The 21,174-nt window shown below is 46.7% G+C and overlaps 7 protein-coding genes across 7 annotated transcripts; 3 read left to right on the top strand and 4 right to left on the bottom strand.

Moving 5' to 3' along the window:
* Positions 1 to 2,897: 2,897 nt before the first annotated feature.
* Positions 2,898 to 3,674, top strand: N7500_007757 (uncharacterized protein; the record flags this gene model as incomplete). Its single annotated transcript, XM_056678901.1, has 3 exons — positions 2,898 to 3,025; positions 3,100 to 3,270; positions 3,326 to 3,674. The coding sequence occupies 3 exons, from the start codon at positions 2,898 to 2,900 to the stop codon at positions 3,672 to 3,674; spliced, it is 648 nt and encodes a 215-aa protein (XP_056529273.1).
* Positions 3,675 to 3,945: 271 nt separating this feature from the next.
* N7500_007758 (uncharacterized protein) lies at positions 3,946 to 5,244 on the top strand (the record flags this gene model as incomplete). The annotated part of the gene is made up of 4 exons (XM_056678902.1): positions 3,946 to 4,047; positions 4,127 to 4,556; positions 4,624 to 5,147; positions 5,197 to 5,244. The coding sequence occupies 4 exons, from the start codon at positions 3,946 to 3,948 to the stop codon at positions 5,242 to 5,244; spliced, it is 1,104 nt and encodes a 367-aa protein (XP_056529274.1).
* A 408-nt stretch (positions 5,245 to 5,652) lies between these two features.
* Positions 5,653 to 6,761, bottom strand: N7500_007759 (heme-dependent oxidative N-demethylase family protein; the record flags this gene model as incomplete). Its single annotated transcript, XM_056678903.1, has 3 exons — positions 5,653 to 6,076; positions 6,158 to 6,280; positions 6,334 to 6,761. The coding sequence occupies 3 exons, from the start codon at positions 6,759 to 6,761 to the stop codon at positions 5,653 to 5,655; spliced, it is 975 nt and encodes a 324-aa protein (XP_056529275.1).
* A 4,336-nt stretch (positions 6,762 to 11,097) lies between these two features.
* On the bottom strand, positions 11,098 to 13,182 carry N7500_007760 (MFS transporter; the record flags this gene model as incomplete). Its single annotated transcript, XM_056678904.1, has 6 exons — positions 11,098 to 11,753; positions 11,817 to 11,864; positions 11,930 to 12,305; positions 12,366 to 12,779; positions 12,845 to 13,035; positions 13,128 to 13,182. 6 exons carry the CDS (start codon positions 13,180 to 13,182, stop codon positions 11,098 to 11,100), a joined length of 1,740 nt encoding a protein of 579 aa, XP_056529276.1.
* A 3,051-nt stretch (positions 13,183 to 16,233) lies between these two features.
* Positions 16,234 to 17,013, bottom strand: N7500_007761 (DUF3632 domain-containing protein; the record flags this gene model as incomplete). Its single annotated transcript, XM_056678905.1, has 1 exon — positions 16,234 to 17,013. The coding sequence occupies one exon, from the start codon at positions 17,011 to 17,013 to the stop codon at positions 16,234 to 16,236; it is 780 nt and encodes a 259-aa protein (XP_056529277.1).
* A 1,137-nt stretch (positions 17,014 to 18,150) lies between these two features.
* On the top strand, positions 18,151 to 19,394 carry N7500_007762 (putative mitochondrial phosphate carrier protein (Mir1); the record flags this gene model as incomplete). Its single annotated transcript, XM_056678906.1, has 4 exons — positions 18,151 to 18,198; positions 18,260 to 18,330; positions 18,389 to 18,808; positions 18,867 to 19,394. The coding sequence occupies 4 exons, from the start codon at positions 18,151 to 18,153 to the stop codon at positions 19,249 to 19,251; spliced, it is 924 nt and encodes a 307-aa protein (XP_056529278.1). The 3' UTR covers positions 19,252 to 19,394.
* A 482-nt stretch (positions 19,395 to 19,876) lies between these two features.
* On the bottom strand, positions 19,877 to 21,094 carry N7500_007763 (putative proline racemase; the record flags this gene model as incomplete). Its single annotated transcript, XM_056678907.1, has 1 exon — positions 19,877 to 21,094. One exon carries the CDS (start codon positions 21,092 to 21,094, stop codon positions 19,877 to 19,879), a length of 1,218 nt encoding a protein of 405 aa, XP_056529279.1.
* Positions 21,095 to 21,174: the final 80 nt, after the last annotated feature.

The raw sequence follows: 21,174 nt of genomic DNA on the forward strand, positions 1-21,174 counted from the left end.
AAACCCGGTATAGCTAACTAATGACTTCGTTTTTGCCCTTTTTGAACTAAAACTGTTTGACTTAGGGTCGCAGCGGTAGCCTCAACATTCCTTATTGAGTCGAAGTGAATAGAAAGAAGTAACCTGAAATGGAAAGGCTACGCACTTCCTTTTGCTCCGTAGAGATCAATCAGTCTGAATATCACGAAGGCTGAGGATACTCAAGCTAGTCTTATCCCACAATATATCTACACTGCCCACCGCGTCGACTTTGCTCACGCTCTCTCAGATGGTTAGGCGACGATGTTTAAAGTGAGAATTCGGCAGGCCCAGGAGATCATCCATCGCAAGCCACTACAAGATATTAAGACGTACATCAATCTTGGAAGAACTCTTCGGAGTTACTCCGAGAAATCACGGCAAGAGGACTGCAAGACTGAAACTGAGGCATATTTAAATTTCCGAGATAAGGAGACTTAGAGGAGAATAAGCCACATTCCGAAACCGCCTGGGTTGTCGAAATTAAAGCATAGATTATCAAGATTGTGGGGCGAAACCTCCAGACAGAAGGTTATTGAAGCCTACTACCTACTCAGGTATTGCCTCCAATCAATATGCTAAGAGCCACACAGTACTCTGTACTAGCAATTCGGTTCAATACCATGCTGAATTTCCTCGAGTCCAGTTTCTTGCAATTATGTTTGCACGATCAACTGCAAAATGACCGTAAAGAGCCCCAAGCCAAGCGATTTTAGGGTTCCAGCAGATCCACCACCCAGAGCTCGAAATCAATTGGAACGGCTAAAGGGCTCGCTTCGACCCGTCGGCTGAACAATCCGTAAATGCTAACCTGTAGTTATTTTAGCGTTGGCGTTATCCCGGTATAAGCTGGGTGTCAGCATCTGTCAGCACTACCAAACCTTCTAGGACTAAATATGCATACACCATCCAGATTGAGCCTAGCTATCTGTTTAGTATATTTTTCATAATCATGCTACTCGGTTCGAGCTCCAAAACTCGATTTGAAAACCCAGAGCATCCGCCAAGGCATACCGACACTGAGACATGCTTGTAATTTATCCCCATATCGATTCGCCGTCCAGCGCCAAGCCTCAACATATTTTGGAGTTTTCTTGTTTGCTATCGGAATTCCGATCTAAAATCGAGACCTTTATTGAAGCCCGCTCGTAAACTGCCTATGGTGCAAGTCAGCAGCACGGGAGATGTTACATTGGTTATGTAGACGGCTCAGTCTATTGTTTTTCGGTGCTGTTATAAAAATAATCTTGGGGAGTAGGTTGATCATACTCACAAATCGGGTCGCGCAACTGAGACATATTTAATTTCTATCTTGCCGTCTCTACTGAGAATAACGGGTACGTTTTGACAACGCTGGCTTTTTTTTTTTCCTTTTCGATACTGTCACTATTGTAGGCTATAAAAAAGCCTATAGGCAAGGATATGAGCTGGACTGAGAGACTTTATATTAATTCGAGTATTGGTGGCAGTGAGAATCAAAAGACTGCGGCATCATGTATAAATGGGAAGTAAAGTGGGCTAATAATAATATCGGAGGCGAGTTCATATGTAACCTAACTACATACTCCCCACCTCGATTCCAACATTCGGGATGCGACCATAATATCAGCCATCAGATGTTATAGACAAGTCGCTTGCACGGAGTATGCTTCTTCTGCCTTTTTCTGCAGTCTACCCAATAAGGCTGGAAACCCGGGTTTGAAGATATCTAGGAAGTCGCTGGAAAGACCGCTGGAAAGACCGCTGGAAAGACTTGTAAGTAAGATATTCTAAGGTCCCATAAGCGGCCGTCTAGTCTTGTTATGACATGTTTCGAATCGTCAACTTGAAGATCCACTTGATAGACGGAGCATATATGTTAAATTCCAAGACGATTTGGACATGGGAAAACCCGGGGCAACCTCGTTGAGTTCTCAGAGAAGCTGGAGGCAAGAGACGTGGAAAATTTCTTAGACGAAGGCATTGTTGAGGCGCAACTTAATTTGATGTCACGAAGAACTTGTTGATCGCGGAAAAGGTTTTTTTATGTTGTATATGTACTGCCCTTGGGCTGATTTTCATGGTGCATTATAGCTTTTCATAGGAGGAAGCTAGATGGAATTATGGTGGCTTCCTACTACAGAATGGGTATCCTACATAGACCTCGGGATACCTGCCAATAGCGTGTCCTGTATGACAGTATCACTTTTCAGCGTCTTCTAGTGTTAATCACTTAGCTATGCTCGTAGCTCGCCATTCGCTTTCTCATATAAAACGTGCCCTTTTTATTTTTTATACTGCCAAACTACCTATCAACTCGCAAGGCCTCAGGGGCACCGGGGTTCTTGCATTCTAATTGAAGGGTATTGACAGTGGTACGCGTACCTGCATAACGAGGGATCGGTGATAATGGCTGAGTATTTTGGCGGATCAATGTTTTACAAATAATCGAGCCGCAAACGTTGACAAGAAGACAGTACGGAGTAGATACTTTCGTACATACTACCTGGTAGATTTAGGCCCGATAGAACTTGGGCTACACCTCTGAATTATATAGATCATCAGGAATCCATCACTTTCGGGATCATATCTTGGGAAATATATGTGAAGATTACTTGTGCGACTGGGATGTCAGATCGTCGCAGCTAAGAGACTAGTTCTGCAGGCTAGCCAACGTAGACGAGTCTGCGAGGGGTCATAGACCTTGGCTGCAGGTTTGAATCCAACCTCATCTCTTGAAATTCACTCGTTTGGCCACTTTTCTTCTTCGAGGGGGATACAGCTTGTTGAAATTTGTTCAGTGTATCTTATTTTGCTTTTTTTTTAATTGCCTTTGCGGTTCCTGCGTCTCTGCGACCACCATTTATTGGCTTGCTTGTGTGCCTAGTATGATAGCCAGTATGCTGGCTTCTCCCTATGAAGAAATTCGGAATACCTCTGGACACGCCTTGCCCCGGACTGAAGTGACTGATGTCTCACTGCTATGGAAGGTGGTAGCAGCCTGCTTTGCGGCTTTGCAGCTGGTCGGGTGAGTTTGATATCACGAGATATGAGCTTGACTTGGAAATCAGATGCCTCTGACTAGGAAGCTGCTGTGATTAGGTATATGATGGTGGCTCTGGTAGCTGGCTCCCCTCCCCATGAGTTGCGAATCAATGCTACAGTATCTACAGTCATTGCATTTGTGTTTGTCGGTGCGGCTTATGGTGTATCAGCCCTGATTTTCTTCGCCCAGCGCCACCAAATATTTTTCCTTCTCCAATCAATCTTCATGTAAGTGTTGATAGAAGCTGTGTCTCTCCTATTGGCCACCGGCTAACAATCGCAGCCCATATTCAACGATGAATCTGCTTGCGCTTCTGAATACCCTGTTCCACATCCTCGGACAAAGCCTGCAAATGAACACACTGTTGATTGTGATTATTTGCCTACCCACTACTTTCTCAGTGTGCTACGCTCTCGCTGGAATCTTGATATATCGAGAGTATGGTCGTCACCAAGCGGAGGAAGGCACGCCGCTACTCACTGACGAGGAGATGCAACGTCGCCAGCTGCTTCGTTTGTTGGGGGAACGAAATGTCAGTGCGCCATCACCAGAACTTGTGCGGAATACTTATCGCTTCGATTTACCTGAGGGTGAAACGGCGCAGAAAAACCGGAATAATTTGACTACGTGAAGCGCACTACAGCGTCGGTAATATCGGATATGAAAATGAGGAGAAGGTGTACGAGTAGATGAATGTGAAATTCGATTGCATAGTGTACTATTTCACGTGTGTCTTGTGCACAAAATGTACAATATACGTACAATGTCTTGAGCCCCGGGCTGTGTGTAGATGGGAAATCCCTTGGACCTCGGCTGTTTTTCGCGCCGACCGCATTTAAAGTCCAACCACCGTCATCCCTGAAATTCATTTGGCCTCCCGGTTTTGGATCTCGAATACAAAAATGTCGAAACGCGTGACGATTTTCGATCCGCCCGCGCAGGATCACTCCAAGTCTCTTATCGAAAATGTTCTTGATCTGACGCCAGTCGTGGAACTCGGCCCGGTATGATATCCTTCAATTCCACTGTCGCGAAAAATAAAAAAGAGAAAAGTCATATCTAACAAAACTCTCTCGTTCCTAGGATGTCTTCACCAATACCCGCCCGCTATGGCATCCTCCCGGAGCTCGAGGCATTTACGGCGGCGCCGCAATCGCGCAGTCCCTATCAGCCGCCATGCTGACCGTCCCCGCCGACTACGCCGTCCACAGTATGCACTGCTATTTCGTGCTTGCCGGAGACTCGGAGATTCCAATTCTATATCATGTCGAGCGCGTGCGCGATGGGAGGAGCTTTGTGACCCGAACCGTGCAGGCGCGGCAACGGGGGCGGCCGATCTTCACCACCACCTTGAGCTTCAGCCGGGTCGGCAGTGGTGGCGAGAAGACGGTTCACCATGCCGTATCAAAGCCCGATATCCCATTGCCAGAGGATGCTGAACCGGGAAGTCTGAAAGCCCTCAGCAACGCGGGCGGTGGTCCGTTTGAGTCAAGGAAGGCGGGAATCTTGAACCGTACGTGTCCCTGTCCGCAAGATCCGTGCTTTTCTCGTTGTACTAATCGACCGTCGGAACCACACAGGGACATCCCCCAACCAAGAAGATAAGAAGGTCCGACGATATATTCGTGCCCGCGGCGCAATCTCCGAACAGGGCGGTTATCAGGCACACTTGTCCGCGCTTGCGTATATCACCGATAGCTATTTCATCGGTACCATCACACTCGTCCATGATATCCCACGGTTCTCTTCTCCCGCAGAGCTTGAGAAGCTTTTGAACGCGCTGAAGAACCCATCCGATCTTGACGATGAGGATATCACGCGCGCTCTGAAGGAATTGAAGGAAGAGGAGGCTGCAGAGTTGCGTCGTCGTGTGGAAGGGGCACTGAACAGGGCCACGATGGGCAAAACGGAGGTAGACCACAAAGAGGTTGGTATGATGGTCAGCCTGGACCACTCAATTTACTTCCACAACCCCAGGGCATTCCGTGCCGATGAGTGGATGTTGACGGAAATGGAGAGTCCGTGGGCCGGCGAAGGGCGAGGCCTGGCAATCCAGAAGATCTGGTCTAAGGATGGGGTTCTTATTGCTACTTGCATGCAAGAGGTATGTGTTTATAACTGTATTCTGGAGCTTAGTGCTAACTTGATCATAGGGTGTTGTGCGGTTAAAGCAAGACAAGCCGCCACTGTCGAAGATTTAAAGAGCTTGTGATATAGTATACCCCTACCTTGGCGGAGTGATCTATCTCCTGTCAGCGTGACCTCATTCTTCCTTTCCTTTTACATATTTTCATTCATAGAATTGGGCTTGGTCCCCTCAACTTCGTTGATACTGCTTTGTACTGAAGCTGGCCGATTTCAAGGCCATAGCCACTATAGGAGCATCTTAGAATTCAATGGAAGCCTTGATACATATTTGTCTCTCTTCTCTTCGACCCGAAGACAACAGCCCTCCCAGCTAACAACCTGAATGCAACAATGCCACAGTAGAAATGCACCAACAGAAAACAAAACAACTTTTGAGTCGTGAAACAAAAGGCCAACCCAGTTTTGATCTCCCAGAGCCAAAATGCGATGCAAAGAAAAACGAGGTATCCTACAAAGTTCGCTCAAACCTGAATGCTCTGGCTTTTTTCCTCTTCATTTCCTGTCTTTTCGCCCTCACCAACCCGCTTCTGATAGTATTCCAACACTTTAGCCCCCCAAACATCTCTCCCCTTATACTCACCCACATGATCAGGCCAACTCTTCATTTCCTTGGCCAGATTTTCCAGCTCGGTCATTGGAAGCTCATCTAGTGGCGTGAGATACGTCTTGACGCCGAAGACAATCGCCTCTGTCCGTGGCAGTCGACGGAAAGTCTGTCTCTCGCGGCGGATCAAAATATCTGACGGTAATGGGCTCCTCAACTCTTTCTCGCAGAGGGAGTTGGGCCGATAGAGGATCTCGGTCAGGTTCTCGTTGGGCCCCTTGATTTCTACGAAGAAGTTTGAGCGCTCCATTGGAGAGGATGGGGTTAGCCGAGCAAGGAATCTGGGAATTGAGATTAGTTTGTTGTTTTCCTCAGTGTTGGTCTCGTGCAATTCTGCCCGGTCTGCTTTGAAGATCACTCACTTGCTGACGGAGTTGGCGACTTGCTGGTGCCATAGTGGTACAGGGCCATGCAGTTGAGAGATGGTCCAGCCAATCCTCTGGTTCACTGTCCACCCCGTTGGGAAGAGGCTGGCGCTAGCTGCCCTGTATTGGTGTTAGGATTGGTCAATTGGCTTTGTAGATTGCATTGGTCATACAGGTAGAATTCCCCATCCTCATTCATCATCAAAATGCTGAGATCCTCCATTGTGAGACGAACAGCCGCTTCGAGTGCCTCGGTTAATCCCTCATTGGAGTCGCGCCCACTGACGGTGAATTTGTCGCCAGTCATGCGATTGTCGACGATTTTTCGACCGTCTTGAATTGACATTTCGAACATATTAGGGAATCTCTCGCAGAGAAAATCGGAAACTTCCTCCAATGCCTCCTGGCACGGCTCAATTGACTCTGGCAGACAGCGCAGGACTTCTTCTCTTTTCTCGTGAAGCAATTGAGTCCGTACCCGGTGTTCGTCCATATAATTCTTGTCGAGTGTAAGCCAATTCCGGGCATCAAGTTTGCGGATATCCATCATTACGCGATATCGCTCTCTGCCTTTGATGGGCTGCGCTGGGTACGGTGTCATACGCTTGACGTCGGATGGATTGGAGACATTGGAGCAATGCTTTCCTTTCAAGTGCTGTGACAACCACTGGAGTAGTTGTTTCTGGTGTCGAACTGCGAAAAGAAAGACGAAGATTGGAATTGCAACTAGTGAAAAGGTTGTCATACTTTTCCCATCCGAAGACTCTGCGTATAGATATTTGAAATTTTCTTCTTTCACAGATCAAAACGATGAATCAAGAACTCTCAATGTCAAAGAAAGGTAGAAAGGAAGTAGAAAGGTGCGAACATGATGGACCACGACATAGACTAGACGATATAAATATGATTTTAAGATGGGCTATGAAGTCACCCTCGGAAACAGGCAGCAAAAAAGATCACCCGACGATAATTCACGTCAGCTACACTAGTCCCAGTAAAAAAAAAGGATAGCTCAAAGGTATGGCCGCTGCATTCCACATTCCTCATTGAGCGAAGTTGTGCCTGCGGAACTGCTGTGATACGCTCAGGGATTCCCCGCAAAAAAAAAAGGTCAGAGTTCGCCGGGGAGTACGGCCACATGATCTCAGACCTTTTTTTTTTCGATATTTATTTTTTTGGCAAAAGTTCAAGCGAACTAACATCCAGGGCTGTGCACCAAACAATCATCTCCGAGTGTGTATGAGTGGAGAAGATGACAACCATACGGTCTCTGACTGGTTGCTGATCTCTCTTTACCACTCAGGCAAGAGCACTTAGAAATAACTAGGGCCCATATTTACTCGGCGCACTCTATACTGTGCAGGGCCTCTACGATCTAGACACCGAATGTCCATCTTTAGCTTCAAAGAATCGTCAAGCTCGTTTATACCGTCCGTGCGCAGCCCCATGAACCGCCAGGGCTTGCCGACTCGGGGAAATAACAACCCCCCGAACAATTGGGCTCCGACGGGTATTGTCGGGAAGACAGTTTGCTGGTTCAAAACATAAGGTCCTTGCCAGCTTTTTGTGTGGGTCACTAAGGTCCGAGAGTACCAAATGTTTGATCTGAGTCATGTCCGGCTTCAGCTGTCTGTTAAACGGCCCCAGTCTGGTGTTGACATATGGGATCTGACTGGCCCGGGGATGGGCCGGGGGCCCGATCTAGTTCAGGTGCACATCAGACCCGAGCTAAGTACAAAGTAGATGGGCACATGGATTGAGTCTGACGTATCATAGTAATACCCATTCTACCCCTCGTGTGGGGTGAATATCAAGGGGCTTTTGATTTTCTTTTTTTTTCCCTCTAACGGGTCCGGTTTCTGTCACATCAGTCCCGAATTAAAGATACTAGGATTACTAGAGGTCCGTCGCTTTTCCATGGCTTGACGTTGGGCGAACTACATTGGACATGAACACTAAGACAAACGTCACTAAAAAAAATAGAATCAAGATGTTGTATGTTGTATCACTGGATCACCAGGTCAGAATCTCCTAAAATCTCCTAAAACCTCCTGAATTCCCTTTTTGGAGGCTCCACAGACTCCATCTTTACTATCTGGGGTTCCCGCTGCAACCGCACATCTCCCCCTTTCGCGCAAAGCGCGTTTGCCGCTATTATTTGGCTCGGGCCTATGTTGTATTAACTATCTTTTTATTTTCCGAGTTAATTATTGAGAGAAGAATATCTTCCCTACTCTTCTTTTTTTCGCCTCCCCCGTCATAGTTTCCACCCCCTGTTCATGTTCCAACACAGACCAGGATTGAATCGATCTACAAAGCATACCCGATATTCGCCACCACTCATCGGGAATTTGTCTGCGCATTTTATTCTTAGCTACGGGAAATGCTGTAGTATCCCGTAGTCTGTCCTATGCATCTTTTCACTAATTGACTAATTTTTAATCTAGTACATCCATGCGGACCAATCAATGCTCCCAGCCAGACATAATCCAAACCCTTTTGTAGAGTCTGGACCTTGACTAGATCTTTCGATCCTCGTTGAACTCTTCACACTGGACCTGGATTACAATTAGAATAGAGACCAATGCAAGTCAACCGGGGCTTTGGCAATCGCCTCAACCGTAAGCCTTTTCTTTTTTCTCCTTTGCTTTTTTTTTTTCTTTGTGATCTTCCTCTCGCGCACAGACGTTTAGATCACCTGCAAGTGTTCTCGCTGGTTGAGTTATATGTTCCAAGGTGGATCTCCCGTCTACCCTTTATTTTTTGCATTAGTAGCGCTCCAGCCGAGGAAAGCCTACGAAGTCACACAACATTTAGGGGAATAATACCTTCATTGGGTATTATGTGGACTTGACAGGGCTGGGCATTGGTCATACAGATTGTTTTTGAATGAGCCACCTTTTGACTGATCACATGGTTATTTTATGGTTCGGCCTTCCGGAGTAGAGGATGTTCATTTTGGATATTTTGAGCAAGGGGTCATTTCTCTATTCGTCGAACAGCAAGTAGTCGTGTTTTCCCTCCAAAAAATTTGTTTATAATTTCTTCCCCAGGCCGAAAGATGCAATTGACAGTGTCAAGTGTTGGGAAGTATTTCGGATGGACGGAAACAAGAAAAGTCAGGCGCTTGCTTATACGGTTCTGTCATGTCATCGCGATAGCCCTTTTGAATGTTTTCTTTTTTTTTTGACTTCTCCACCTCTTGTTAGTATTGTAGTTAAAGTGTACGAAGCTTGAGCCGCAAAATATTACATGTAGATGGGAGAAAACGTGTGATATCCAAGTGATTCCAGCTTACTAAATGCCCCGGAGTCTAAAAATAACCTCACTTTACGATCTTGGCTAAGAGTCACCTGAGTCTCCCCTCTACCGTCATGTTAACAAGCTCTCTGTTTGCTTCAAGTTCGTATGGTCTATTTGTAAGCCCTTTCAATTCATCCCAAGGTCCTCTGGTAGGCAATTGCTAACCTGCCACAATCTCGTGAACGGATATCTTCTGCTAACCAGACCCAATGGCTGATCTCGAGAGAAACAGGCTGAAGAACCTCATCGGCTGGGTCATCCGCATTCTAGGAGCTCTTTTTCTCGTCCACAGCTTAGCGCTGACGGGTTTGGATCATATTCTCTTTAGCATTTTAGTGGTATGTCACCTTGATAGGGAAACAGAGGAACGTTGAGTTCTTATGCCTGAACAAGGGCTTCACATAGAGTTCTCAGTGAGATCAGCTCTTGATAATATTTTCAATGATCATCCTTTGGATCCGAAGCCCAATTATTAAGGTACAATTCAGCAATCCGTTAACGGAGACTTGGATCCTGGGAAGTCTATCTAGGAAGTCATACAGGATGTTTGATATGAAATCTCAGACTAGGGCACGTACACTAGCAATAATATGATAATAACACATGCGTTCAGCCTTACGATTGGTAGTCAAACTTAGTACAAGTGTATCGTTGTTCCATTTTTGATAGCGATACTTGGTGTAGGCAAAGCATACCGCCACATCACCCTGCTTAATTTGAGACGTAAATTCATTCACTTTCTCTGGTACTCGACATCAAGATGGGACGAGGAGGTTAAATGAAATGTGTGGACTTAAAGTCCTCGAAACCAGGAGCAGAAGTCATGTTGGAGAAAGTTGGGACCTAGTTCAAATTCTAGGAATGTTAGACAGACAGATGATTCCTGATTGAGGTCCAAGAGGGGCTCAGCAAGGTCATTCTGAGTGTCTCATGCCCATAATATCGGATTGAGCCTTTCACAGATATTGCCCTCTATCTTCCTTCCGAGATTCCTTTCATCGCTACCGTATAGTGCATAGCTACTGGTTTAGCCAAAGTGCCTAGTAGTAACTATGAGCTGCAATATTTCCTGTCGGTTCGGCGGCTGACTATCGAGCTATAGTTTGCAATTGCTTTATACTAATAATAGTGTGACTTTTGGATTACACAAAGTTGGCAATATTGGGTTCAAGCGTGAGAAGGTGAGAGAGAATAAATAAAATTCATTAAGACTAGACTAAAAGGTCATTCTAGTAGAAGATACCAAATTTATGAGTATCAAGCAACGCTCGCCTGGTGCAATCTCTGGTCCCTGGTATAAAGTATAGTGAGACGTCTCAGAATAAGGGAACATCAAGTAAGATATAAATTAGAAGGGACTTATGTGTGTTCCTCCTTTCGACAGGAGCGAGGTTCGAAGCAATCGGTGGATGTTCTGTGTGGCTTTAACATTAGAGAATAAGGATATGGTCATGTCACTCGCCTCGTGAGAAGGAAATCAAAAACTTTTGAATCGCCAAACCGATGAAATCAAAAAGAAACAAGAAAGCAAGAGGAACAGATGTTCCAACATGCATAAAGTCTTTGTCGAGAGAATGCTCAATGAGTAAATCGTGAGAAGCACTCAACCTCAAAGACCCAATCACTGATCATTTTCAACAAATAATCGACGCTTTGTCGGTGCGAGAAGTATCAATCCTCGTCATCGAGATACCAGTATTCCGAGACGGGATAGGCGCAAGGGTGTCATCACCGTACGCCAGGCGATCCTCTCTCTCCAGCTCCAATTTTTCAGCCTCCTTAGCACGCTTGAGCTCCTGGCAGAACTTGCTATTTGCTCTGATGCGGTCACCGTAGCGAATAAAAGCAAACGGGATCACCGAGACACCGAGACTAAGGAAGGCGATCGTACTGCAGGCCCAAGGCACGCCGAGCCGGTTGAACATCGGCTTGGCTGCTAGTGGGAGCACAGCTCCCAGGATACTTCGTGTGCAACTTGCGGCGGATTGTGCACTGGCGGAAAGGGTCTCGTAGGCATCAGTCAGGTAGTTCAGCATAGCCATGAAAATTAAGAGGTAGCCCATTCCGAATGGGATGCCAGAGAGGAAGGGTACAACCCAATGGATGTTCGGCGAGGCTGTCCAGCCTACCCAGAAAAGAGATATCACATATAAGGGTCCGCCAAGGCAGGCGAGAGGGAGTCTGCGGTATTCCTCGACGAAGGCCCAGCTGGCATTGCGAGCCTTTGCCCTGGCTAGGTAGCCGTCGTACCATATGAAGACTCCACAGGCAAGGACAGCGCCGATTCCGACTGTGTGAATGTTAGAATATAACATTTTTTGGTTTAGGGGCACGACCGTATGAATTTACTTACTAGGTAGAAACATCAAGCCAGACACACCAGGGCTCATCTTGTAGATACCTACATGATTTGTATCAGTGTCTGTCGCCAACACGGTTCTGCACACGCTAGGGTAGATCACCAACCTTGGAAGATGATTGGATATGCCTCAAAGTAGAGGTAGAAAATTGCGTATGCCAAAGCAAGATACAACGAAGTCAGAGAAACAATATACTCGTGAATAATCATGCGGAAGGGTCGTGAGATCGTGATAAGAAGCATTTCTCGCAGATTGCGACTTTGAACATCCAATGGCGAGACGATACTTGAATTGCCGGTGTCTTTGCGTAGTTTGTGTGCACGACGTTTCAGAATGACCGGGGCATAAGTCTCAGGCATGAAGATAACCAATGGCAAGCTAGCGCCTGACAGGATGAGTCCAATCCAAAAGCACCAACGCCAGCTGACAACTGCCACGAAGCCAGATAGCCAAGGTCCGATGATTGGCCCGAAGGTTGTACACTATTAGAGAATCAGCTGTCAGATTCAACAACCCCAGTCGAGTGAATGCAGCAAGCTTACAGCCATGAAATAAGCCATCAGGCGGCCTCGCAGTGTTGGGTCGTCATGAACGTCGGCAAACAATCCGCCAACAGTAGCGATAGGCGCCGACGCAACCATCCCATTGAATAATCGAAAGACAAGCAGAGATGCATATGAATCTGCAACAGCGCACGCCAGCGTGAATATCATGAACAAAACATAAGCGATGAGCAAGGGTGGCTTCCGGCCAAAATACTCGGAGCTAGGGCCCCATAGCAATGGTCCTAAAATGTAGCCGATAAGGAAGATGGAGATGGGCAAAACGAGGGCTGTTTCGTTGGTAATGTCGAATTCTTCGGCGATTTGGGGGATGGCATTGCTGCAAATCGACGAGCCGATAGTGCTGTTCATGACCTGCATGACACCAGATGCGAGAACAAGAAACTTCCTCCTCTGTGGGACAAATCAGTACTATTTCCCTCGCATTGCTTCCTTATACCGGACACTATCTCACTTACCGTTCTCCAGTTGACAGGGTTGTCTGGGTCACTAGGCCCAAATGAAACGATTGTTTTGGAAGCCACTTGGCGGAATCTAGAATACGAAGGGTTTTCATAACGTTCTTGAATCGGCTCATGGTCGACTTCTGAGTCTCGATCTTCAGAGTCATGGGAGTGTTGTGAATCATGAGAAGAAGCCACTACGTGCTCTTTATAACAACTTCAGTATTTTGAACTCCTAATGATATACAACATATAACATGAAAAGCACCGACTTCGACAAAAGAAATAGGTGACTAACCTGTTGCTGACATGACCTTCTGCACATTTTCCTCGGCAGCGCCATGATCGGGCATCTTGTAGACCTGAACTCGCCAAAATGGACAATTTGTACGCAAAGATGAAGATCCAGGCGGGAAGCAATGATTATTAAAGGTTCAAGTTTGAAGAAGAAGAAAAAAGCCGCGCTCACAAAATGCCAGTGGATGTTTGACTCAGAGAAATAAGTCTTATTTAATGTGGATTCAACTCCACATCCACGGAGCAATCTCTGATGGTACGCCCTAGCTTTGACAAATCGAGTATGTACGCGAGTCCAGTTTGAAAAATACGGCGAGAACTCTAGCCTTCCCTGTCAAATTAGGCATTTAGTGATGATGATCAGCATCCCTGACTCGGGTAGAACGGCTCCTCCCCAGCTGTTTGGGCGAGAAAACGGGAGCTAAGAAGCTGCAACTTGCTAAAGTGGCAACTGGAAATGTGACTGTACGGGATATCACATGGAATCTCGCATAGAAGACCGATTTTTCAATACCTTCATAGACTAAAACATGCCGCTTGCGAAACTATGAGGGCAATCCAAGCCCACACATAAAAATTTTGGAGCAAATACCTTGACCGCATGCATCCAGTCCTTGGGATACTGAATTCTTCAATGTGTAATTAGGGGTGAAGACCCTGCCGATCTATCGATTGGTCTTGCATTAGCAATTGCGCCAGATAGCTTTCCCTGTTGTAAATTAGGACGAATGGGGCAAGCTGTTTGGGCTGACGAGCAGTTGTTCCCATGATGTGCGTAATTTGCGCTGCGTAATTGAGCCGATCAAGCTAGAGCCAATTTTTACTAGGAGGAAGCTCCCTGCAGCGGGGACGCCAATGCTGGGGACAACGGGAACGGGTATTCCACACAGCGTGGGTTCTCAACTTTTTTTTTCTATTTCTCGGAGGAAGGATCCGAAATCGCTCCACATCTATTGTACGGAGTAAAGCAAACGACGCCGTTTCAGGGGTATGCCTCGACTCCGTAGTTTTTTGTCAATTTGGGCAGCTCATTCCTCGGATGTTGGGCTGGTGTCGGCTAAGCTAAAATTCCCCGGTATCATTTCCGGTTGCGTGCTGTGGGTTCGGCTTTCTGGCCGATATGCCCTGGCCTCCCACGAGTCATGAGGACAAAATTTGGATGGATTTTATACGGCCAAAAAGCCTAATGGAAAATATTCTCCAGAAATACATTGAGTAATGAGTGTGGGCATCAAATGCAAAAGTTTTGTCAAGGTGAACACCGGGTTTGATGTCCGACGTCGGGACACATCTGCCCCACATAAAATATTTTGATTGGTTGATGATGCTGTTTGTTTTCTATAAAAAAAATCTGACAGAGGAAACCATCGAGTATAACAATCCTGGAACATCTAGAGACCAATATTACTATATCTTTGACTATCGTAATATTCCGAGGATTGCGCGTAATATATTGGGAGGCAATCTATACGAATTTGACTTTTGACCGTTAGTCTATGGTTTGCGCTGTCCGTTTCCAGTCATCCTTATAGCTACAACACCAATAAGAGCGGGAGAAGACACCTAAAAAGACAGGCTGAAACGATTCAGATACTCATTCCAATATGCGCAATCCTCGGAATATTGCGATATGCAGCCTCAAGGTGCCTCGAAAATTCCCTGAATCCTGCTCAATTCCGACAGACATATGATGACAGAATTTTCAACAGCCACAAGCATGAAAGCTCAATATAGATTTGTATCCACAGATAATCACGACATTATTGCGCATGATTTCGCACAAGCTGTTTATGTTTCCGTTGCTAATATGAAATGAGTAGTCAATAATTTGTAGAATCTCAATACCGGATCTCAGAACACCAAACTTCAACCACTTCAACGAGTCTTGGTGGCTGGGACTTAAAATGCCGTTTCATAGGATTTCTCCCATCCGCTCGGCAGCCCCATTGGTTCCCCGAGAGGGTATAGAATTCGGGACGCATAAGTATAGGAAACGTTCCTCTGCACGATGGCTCGGACTGCGGCTCCAATTTCTTCCATATCAGATTGTCCTTGCGGAGACACTGCCAATGGTGTTGGTTAGCGGGCACGTGCCATTCGAAGCCCTGTATCATGAGTGTACTTTTAGAGGGATACCAAGATGACTGCTTCTCATCGAGTTTGATAGTAGCCACTCAACATGAAGATCATCAGCTCATAGTTTGAATTGTATGGAATAAGGGAGTTAAAATGAGTCTCGATCTCTCGCCACTTCTTGACCTCAAACAGCGGCTTAGGGATGGCAGCATTTGATCGAGGTTTGTGGCTCTGGGTCAATCAAGGTCACAGTGCTGTAAAGAAAGTAAGAATGGCATTTTGCAATGCTCAAACGGATCACGGTCTTCAAAATCAGAGCTGGGTGGAACTGACGAGGAACATTGACACCGGCTGTTGTGCGAGATACATTGGCCTGTGAAGATTATTAGAAGCACTATTCCTGTATGGAAACAACAAACATGCTCTAGTTCTGAAAGCCAAGATTAACATTTGAATCAACATCCACCGTCCTAATGATGAGGATGGATAGTTCATATGCTTGCCTCTTTATGAAGCTTTGCTTGTGTAGGCTATCGCAGCACCGTGTCAACTACCCCAGGGCACAGCCATTCTTCCAGCGAGCTTCGCAGATTTTCAATGCAGCGAATCACTTTCAACAGTTGCATATGTATTCAATGCGCGAATTCCGCGCTACAATAGCTTCAGGTAGAGCATGAGAGATCCGCGGCGTCTATTAGAAATGCACAAACATATCGCATCGTACGAGCCATAGACAAATCCATCCGCGCCATTTGCCGCAAGAGTGACTAAAGGAAATTTGGACTTCTGGGGTCTAGATTCGTAGAAAAGCATCAATTCCTGTAATATGACTAAACAGAGTTCCCAATCTGGAAATGCCTCAAAATGGCGGCCTTGGCTAGTAGCAAATTATAAATACGCTTCCACAGTGGAGAAGTGGCTTGTGCAAGAAGAAAATTTGCTGCCAAGTGACCCTTTTCGTGATTCTTTATACTATTGCTTAAAATAGACATTCCTAGAGAGATTCTATATTGATATAGCTGTACTAAGTCTCACTTCTCAATCTCCTCCATTCTCCGCTTCGCGTCCTTTGCTGCTGTTCTCACTTCATCTCGAATTCCAGCTTCTATTGTGACCAACTCCCCAAATCTTTGCTTCCAAAGCTGCCACCTCTCCTTACAAAACCCATGTTGACCTTTCCAGAGCGGGCCTCCTTTTCCAAGAGCGCCGTCAAATCGTTCATCCCATTTATAGATGTCGGCCCCGAGGATACTGATCCACGCAGCAGCGGCAGGAATCAGTGCTTCTAGATTTCTCTCGGAAGATTGATCTGCTGGTGTCTCCAGTGCTTCGCGCAGAGTGATCAATGCAAACCAGGAATATGCAAAAACAGATTCTTGCGTCGCCATCAAACGTGCGGTGAATTTGTCTCTGTTGATGATTTGCGCGATTGCGTTTTGACGAGACTCGGGAGGTCCAGCAGGTACGCTTGCATTCCATTCGTCGCGGACTTGCCAGCCAAGCATTGGTAGGTCTTTCCAGACTTGCATATCGTGGAGCACAATGGAATCTCCGTTCGATGTTTTCGCATCCGGGAGTTTCGAAAGTTGAACTAGCATATTGACGAGTCGATCATGATGTTCCGGAAATTTGTAGGCACACTTGAATACCAAGGTCCATAAGCTAGTGATTCCCTCTTCAGGCCCAGAGTCGTTTGCCAATGAGATTGAAGCTAAATATTCAGCGGCTTTTTGTGCAGAGATCCCGTCATTGAACAGATCTTGCAAGATGGCAAAGCGAGGGGCAAAAATATCATCTGTGATGGCGACCATTTTGGGGGTCAGGAACGTATGGTAAAAGGCAGTTGCAGTGTGTTAATTTTCTCGACCCATGAACCAGGAATTTATCTCTTATCACCCATCGAGAAACTTGGTCATATCGAAGCTCATCCCATAATGGCCTCGTGGCCTTTATCTGTCGATCTCATTGGTTCTGATTTCCAAGGTTGCATAACTTCATCTAAAATTTTAGTAGGTTGATAGTCCTGAGCGCGCTAAGCCAGGGTTTTACGGTAGGGGCTTTGGTCCACAACTTGGCTCTCAGTATTTATTGCGTGACTAAAAGACAAAAGGTTGACAAAGGGTGCAAAGACGTTACGAAAGGCGCGAGAAGGGAAAAATGATATTTGCGAGACCTCGGGAGGCTAAGTGGGCTTGTGCGAATCTTTTGATGTCATCTACCTTGGCTTTAGATCTAATAAAGTACCATAGTCAGATAGTATTTCATAAGTTGCATGAATTATACGAATAGGTGTAGATATAAATCATTTTCAAGTTACCATCAGAATATATACAATATGTATAATATGCAATCCTACAATATATAGATCATAGCAAGGTACAAATATCCACCTTGAATATGGCACTGGCAGACTACGTGTCCACTGTGACGTAGTGGCTGTAATAATCTTCCAATTACGTCGGATATTTCTCTATGTACAATCTTTGTGATGATCCTCATCTATCACGATGCTACAACATATATATGGGTTGAAACATGCTCCTTGATTCAATCTAATGCCTAGAACTAACATCTATTTTGTACTTGAAATGAGACATCAAATCCCTGTTGCGGTTCCTTATCCCGCCTATTTCCGGCAATGGACTCCAACTAGAACGTCTAATAGTCAACACTCAACCTCAATTTGAGTATTGACAATTAGACCCCTTCAATTAACAATTGGCTATGCCTATCAAACAAAATAGAAGATGATTGCGAATAGAACGCTGGTTGACCGGGCGATCGGAGGTTAGTGGCTACCGAGCGGCTCCCGCATTGGCGAAAAGTTTTCGGGTTCGGCCCCATCCCTTTCAAATCCTTTCTTCTTCTCTTCCACTCCCCAAAGGCTTCAATTCTTCCACCCTCTCCTCTCTTAACGTTTTTCTTTGCGTTATTTCACATCCATCAAAATGGCCGCCCCTATCGCCCCCAAGCAGGAGATGAGTGCTCTGAACCTGGTAAGTCTTTTGAGCAATTCTGAACCTCCATCTTGACTGACGCGATATTTTACCCTTATAGTACTCTCGCTTCGCCTTTGCTGGTGCCATGTGCTGCGCTATCACTCACGGTGCTGCCACTCCCCTCGATGTGTAAGTCTCTGAAACTCCAGTGCGCGATCAAGAATTTCCGCTCATATCCGATCCACAGCGTCAAGACCCGTATCCAGCTTGACCCCGTCACCTACAACCGCGGTATGCTCGGTGGTTTCCGCCAGGTCATCCAGAACGAGGGTGCTGGCGCTCTCCTGACTGGTTTCGGTCCTACCGCCGCCGGTTACTTCCTCCAGGGTGCCTTCAAGTTCGGTGGATACGAGTTCTTCAAGCAGCAGTCCATCAACGCCCTTGGCTACGAGACTGCCAAGAACAACCGCACCGCCGTCTACCTCGCCTCCGCCGGTGCCGCTGAGTTCATCGCCGATATCGCCCTGTGCCCTCTCGAGGCCACCCGTATCCGTCTTGTTTCCCAGCCTACCTTCGCCAGCGGTCTCCTCCCTGCCATGACCCGCATCCTCAAGGAGGAGGGCATTGGTGCCTTCTACTCTGGATTCGGACCCATCCTCTTCAAGCAGTACGTTTTTTTCCCCTTTGATACATGTTTCACAGCAATCCCATTAACTCAATTCCAGGGTCCCCTACACCATGGCCAAGTTCGTCGTCTTCGAGAAGGTCTCCGAGGCCATCCTCGCCAACGTCAACAAGGAGACTCTCTCCGACTCCGGAAAGACCGGTATCAACCTCGGCTCCGGTCTCATCGCCGGTCTCGCCGCCGCCATCATCTCCCAGCCCGCCGATACCATGCTCTCCAAGATCAACAAGACCCAGGGTGCTCCTGGTGAGGGTACCGTCACCCGTCTGATCAAGATTGCCAAGGAGCTCGGTATCCGTGGCTCTTACGGTGGTATTGGTGCCCGTCTCTTCATGGTTGGCTCCATCACCGCCGGTCAGTTCGCTATCTACGGTGACATCAAGCGCATGCTCGGTGCCACTGGTGGTGTTGAGATTGGTAAATAAATGACTCGAGTCTAATATGCTCGGGAGGATTATAGAGACTACCCTTAGAATTCTTTTTGTTTTACGCCTTGTCCATCCCCCACACATGATGTACAATATTCTGTCTCGGTTTCCTTTCAAGAACAAGCTCGTCTTTTTGTCACATTTACAATCATTCCCAGTTCTCAAGTAAAGTGTAATAGCCTTAGATCATTGTAGTGATTCTTGTTTATGTGTTGATGTCTTACGGTACAAGACACTCGGTCTGAAAAGGCAGATTGAGAGGTGCGGGACTGCGAGACCAGCAATGAGGCTAGACTTGGCAGATCATGTTGTCATCGGAGAAAGCCTCCTTGTTTGGCCTGGAGAGGGTGGATCTAAACATGTATAGAGCAAACAATATGGGGTAGAGAGAAAAGTTGAGCAAAGAAAACCTACAACACGACTATAAGAGAACAGTTGGGTCTTACGATATAAGAATAACCCCAAAAGAGGAGGTCCAGTGATGGGCAACGCCTTGTCGCTTGCGACAGCGCCATGTCGCCAGCTTGGCCACGAGCCCATTCCCAAAGAGCTTAGGTAGTCAGACTCGAATTGGTATTCATGAAACAAACACAGCTACACATCGCATTACTTCAAATGGCCATTAAAGAGCAATATCCCTCACAGAGAATCCATCCACTCCCAGGCCATCCTCCTTCTCTACCACAAAGGAATGATATCCGGTATAATATGCATATCCTTCGACTGAGACTCGAACACTCTGTTGATGTTCTCCACGTGTGTCTCCATCATCAAAAACGGAGCCAACGAACCCAGAAAGACCTCTATAAGCACGGGTCACCAATGAATTATAGATCCTCTTCTCGCCCTTAAGCAAAGACCCTTTGGCATGTGCGAGAGCCACTCTCGCAGCGACACAGCTTCCAGTGGGGGACCGGTCAATCTGCTGATTCGCAAAGAAACAGAGCCCCGTCTCCTCGCTACTCACATTCAGCTGCGCACGAGCGGCCGCCGTCCCCTCCGAGGCACTAACATGTCCCAGTCGGGTATCTGTGATCATGATACCGTACAAGAACCCTTCTTCAGCAGTTCGAATATCTTGAGTGAGATATTTCAAGTCTGGATTTGTGACCACCGCCTCCTTGAGCAACTTCGTCGCATGGTCCATCTCCTGTAACTTAACCGCACCAAGACCACTAGGGAATCCCAATTCCTCGGCACTAATCATACAATAGTACGCACCACCATAAGCAAAATCAACTGTGACAGTAGTCTTGTCATGAAGCTCAGCCCAACGGTATTTCTCGGGTACAGGGACCTGCAAGGAGATAGCCGTAGCAAACGACGGCACAGACACGAAAGAAACAGGCCGCGACGCATCTGACTTCCCACACGCCAAGGTGGGGACAGTCACCTCCACCACCCCACATGGCACATGCAGATTAAGAGTCGTTGTCTGGGATATGGGATCATGTTTCAATTCCTTCCGACGAGGAAATACCTTCTCGTCAACGTCGACAAGGAACCGACCCAGCGCGATCGTCGCATGTCCGCACATGGTCGAGAATCCCTCATTGTGCATGAACAGAACACCTATATGGGCTTCTCCAGATGTGACAAGCTCAGTTTCAGGTCGTAAAATCGCACCGTACATGTCGTAGTGGCCGCGTGGTTCGAGCATGAGTACACGGCGGAATTCGTCAAATTTCGATTTTGCTTGCGCTCGTTGTTCAAGGAGTCTACCTGCTAGAGGTGGAATACCGTCCCATACAATTCGTGTTGGCTCTCCTGCTGTGTGCATTTCGACGCAGGTTATCGGTTTGATGGGACCTGGTGCTTGGAGGGGTTGTGGGATTTCCATTTTGTGGGAGGGGTACTGGGAAGGAATTTTGGGGGATTCAGATTCTTGAGAAGCGAGTTTCTGTTCAGGTCGATGCGGAT

The sequence above is a fragment of the Penicillium coprophilum genome, assembly GCF_028826855.1.
Source record: "Penicillium coprophilum strain IBT 35676 chromosome Unknown utg000005l_segment0_segment0, whole genome shotgun sequence".
Taxonomy (NCBI): domain Eukaryota; kingdom Fungi; phylum Ascomycota; class Eurotiomycetes; order Eurotiales; family Aspergillaceae; genus Penicillium; species Penicillium coprophilum.